Raw genomic sequence first — 1,072 nt, forward strand, 5'->3', positions numbered from 1 at the left:
ATGATTTATTGGTTAATGTCAAGTTGTCATAACAAAGACATTTTGAATAATGTCAACTTTGTATTAAAAGTGTCATAATTTACCGAATGACGCTTTATGACAACAGTCATAAATGTTCATGAAGGCTTATTCATGTTTATGACAGTGTCATGACAGTCTTATTCAACCCCCTTCAAATAAAGTGTTACCAAGATTTTATTTTATTTATTTAGGTTTGATTACAAAAGTGATGACCTGTCAATGAAACTGACATGAACAAATAAAATTCATAACTTTTGCCATGGTGATGAACTGATTCTTGAATCTTTTAATATTCAATGGCTCCTTTATTGAATGTGTTGCATATTGAATTCATGCTAGTGTGTACTGAAAGACAACTTTGAATAAAAAAATTAACTAAATATGTAAAATCAATTAGAAATCTTACAACCTTCCCTCCGCCTGCTTGTAGTACTCCGACAAATCCACAAGGGGTCGCAACTGCCTAGTTGAAGTCCTTGTAAATCTGCATTTTGAATTCATAAACATTAAAGATGGCAGCCAAACATTTGTGAGACTTGTTGATTATCCTGAAAGTAATTGCACAGTTGCCATCGATAGATGATGAAACATCAGTCAGTTAAACTCTGGACAGAATTTTATTCATAAACATGAAATGTTGAAATAAACCAAAGTGTTTATAATGTTGTACGTTAAGATTCAAGCAAGGAAAATAAACGAGAAAACACCACCGACTGAATTGAAGCTTTGTTCAAAGTATTGTAAATACTGGAGGCTAACCTTTAAAAGAGATGGATATTGAGACAAAAAACTAATAATAAAGCAAAATCTAAAAAATGTGTTGTCATACATGAGTGCATTAATATTTGTGCAAATGGAGTTTAAATGAAAGGAAGATGATTATTCCATCAGTCTGGTCCACTAAAATCAATTCACTATTGACTTTAATCATGATAAATTGTATAGCTTTATTTGTCATCAGGCAGCAGGTTAACGTGGCACTGCGCAGAGGCGGTAAGGTTTCGGAGAGCGAGTGAGTCCCAGTTTGAACTCCAGACTGGGCTTTTCTCCT

General features: G+C 33.4%; 1 protein-coding gene across 1 annotated transcript in view; it reads right to left on the bottom strand.

Moving 5' to 3' along the window:
• Nucleotides 1-825: 825 nt before the first annotated feature.
• LOC103137165 (cytochrome P450 2J2-like) overlaps nucleotides 826-1,072 on the bottom strand; it is a 23,621-nt gene continuing 23,374 nt past the window's right edge. Inside the window, exon 10 of the mRNA XM_016670703.1 lies at nucleotides 826-1,070. Coding sequence (XP_016526189.1) covers nucleotides 991-1,070 — 80 coding nt within the window. The 3' untranslated portion in view covers nucleotides 826-990. The remainder of the gene's footprint in view (nucleotides 1,071-1,072) is intronic.

This window comes from Poecilia formosa, unplaced genomic scaffold (genome assembly GCF_000485575.1).
Source record: "Poecilia formosa unplaced genomic scaffold, Poecilia_formosa-5.1.2 Scaffold37, whole genome shotgun sequence".
Classification (NCBI taxonomy): domain Eukaryota; kingdom Metazoa; phylum Chordata; class Actinopteri; order Cyprinodontiformes; family Poeciliidae; genus Poecilia; species Poecilia formosa.